Source organism: Eurosta solidaginis, chromosome 4 (assembly GCF_040869045.1).
Source record: "Eurosta solidaginis isolate ZX-2024a chromosome 4, ASM4086904v1, whole genome shotgun sequence".
Taxonomy (NCBI): Eukaryota; Metazoa; Arthropoda; class Insecta; order Diptera; family Tephritidae; genus Eurosta; species Eurosta solidaginis.
In genome coordinates, this window is record NC_090322.1 from 157,788,832 (window position 1) to 157,791,019 (window position 2,188).

General features: G+C 34.6%; 1 protein-coding gene across 1 annotated transcript; it reads right to left on the reverse strand.

Annotated features, from left to right (window-relative positions):
• Nucleotides 1-509: 509 nt before the first annotated feature.
• On the reverse strand, nucleotides 510-1,971 carry LOC137248275 (collagenase-like). The gene is made up of 2 exons (XM_067779149.1): nucleotides 1,700-1,971; nucleotides 510-1,597 (listed from the first exon to the last, which is right to left on the reverse strand). Exons 1-2 carry the CDS (start codon nucleotides 1,966-1,968, stop codon nucleotides 1,009-1,011), a joined length of 858 nt encoding a protein of 285 aa, XP_067635250.1. The 5' UTR covers nucleotides 1,969-1,971; the 3' UTR covers nucleotides 510-1,008.
• Between the last annotated feature and the right edge of the window lie 217 nt (nucleotides 1,972-2,188).

Here is a 2,188-nt window from a genome sequence, read left to right on the forward strand (position 1 = left end):
CCTGAATTTACTAAATGCTTTTATATATGGGACATCCTAATTTCTGATAAAATCATAGAGACCGGTCGTATATATAGTATATATCCAATACAACTGATTCTGCAAATGATAGGTTTTCGTAAATTTTGCCCCACTTAACAAGCTTCAAATTTAATAAAATACTTACGAACGCGTCATATATTGTACAGATAAGTGATTCATGGTCATAGCTATCGTATATACACAACAAAAAAACGTAGATTAGCGATTTTTCTATTTTATATTTATAGAAAATTACGCTCTTTTCTCTATATATTACACATCTTATACAACTGATTATTCGGATATAACGAAGTTGCAATAAAATATCCTGAGCAGAGATTGAGTTATTTGAATGCAGGATATTTCCCAGGCAAAGCAGCCTAAACGGAATAGTATGAAATGTTATCTTTAAACTTCATAGCGTAAGGAAAACTCTTTTTATCCTCCTTTAAATTTGCAAACCATAAAACGCGTTGCAAATAATATTCGTTCTCATTTTACAGAGGTAAGCTTTATAGCACTTTTTATTGAGTTCAAAATACTTATGATGATACAATTTAGCATAACGAACGTAATCCGAATGTCAACCAATCTTCTTATACAATTTTAAGTAACATGACTTTTTGTTGTGCAAAGACTTTAGTTCTTTTTAGGGATCCAGGCTTGCATTGATTCATCGTATGAACAAATACGTTTGGACACATACTTTTCATATAAATTAAGAATGATTCCATTAAAATATAAAACTTTCTAATAGACGTTCGCATTATTTTGAGGCCAAGTGGCCAAGTTATTTTAGAAGCTATCGCGCCCTAAGTACTTCAATTTCGAGAAAAACGTGACTTTTTCGGTTATGCCGAGAATACAGATATATATATATTATATATATATATATATATGCAAGGGTGTCGTGATGACCCAACCATGTCAGATTAACTATTTTTTATAATTTATACTTATAGCTAATAATTTTGGGGCCAATATTTTTTAGAAACACAAGCACTTTTTTTTATTAAGCCTAAGCCCCGTATTTTCTTGAATCCAACCCAAGTAGGAAGTGACACGAGTATGTCCAGCTGGTAAACCAGCTTCACATCCATCCCCTGAATGAAAAGACATAATACCAATTTGTAGCATTGAAGATGTCAACACCAATGGACCACCAGAATCACCAACACAAGGGCCAATACGATTGTCAGTGGAAGTACACAAATGTCTGGTATTGATCATAGATGAACCATATTCTTCAGCACATACTTCGTTCGAGATCACTTTCAAATTGGCAAACTGTAAAACAGGTGAATTCGATGTGTCTCTATCAGAGGTAAGACCCCATCCAGAAGCCACTACAGTTTCATCAACGTAAGTGAGATAACTTGAATCGCATTTTGGTAGGGACACCGCTCGAATGACAGCTGAATATTTTACAGCTGGAATTTTGATCAAAGCTATATCATTTATTTTAGATTCCCAATCGAATTCAGGATGAGCTTTAATGTCACATTTGTCTACTTCCAGGCGTACAATGGAATCTAAGGGAGTGATGCTGCCTAAGAATACGATCACATTAACAGCACTGAAATTAAAAGAATTGACGTACGTCATTAACTTATAAATTTTTCTTTTCGCCAATTGTCTCACACCCTAAAACATACAGTACATATAATTCAAAACTTACTTTAAAGTACAATGAGCAGCCGTCAGCACCCATTCTTTGTTTATTAGAGATCCACCACAAATGCCCCAATTTTCACCATCAAATAACGACAAAGCAGCTTGATAAGGTAATTTATTAGCAGCAGCCGTTTGACCATTTGTTATACATGGACTTACAGCTACCGTTTGCACCATAGACCCTAAGCGTTCACGTTGTGTATTTCTAGATCCCCGACTTTCAAACGCCGAGGCTATGCATAGTAGGAGCGACAAAGCTATCAACAATTTCATGTTGCTGCTGTTCAAGCAAATTTAGACTGACTAAAGCTTAGGCTGTTTTGGTTTATTTGTAGTATAGTTCAATAGCGTACTATGGGATAGTTTGCAATGTTTTGCCATATATTTCTGCAATTCGCAGTATATGGGTATTTCGCAACAAACTAGATTTTTATTTTCTATCGATTAGGAATACTTCGGATAGATTTTAACTTTTCACCTCAACTCCAAAGTT

Excerpts from the sequence above, each read along its gene's own strand:
- LOC137248275 (XM_067779149.1), bottom strand. The coding sequence starts at position 1,968 with ATGAAATTGTTGATAGCTTTGTCGCTCCTACTATGCATAGCCTCGGCG. Across the intron at positions 1,598-1,699 it reads GCTGCTCATTGTACTTTAAA|TGCTGTTAATGTGATCGTAT; the intron begins GTAAGTTTTGAA and ends TTTTAATTTCAG.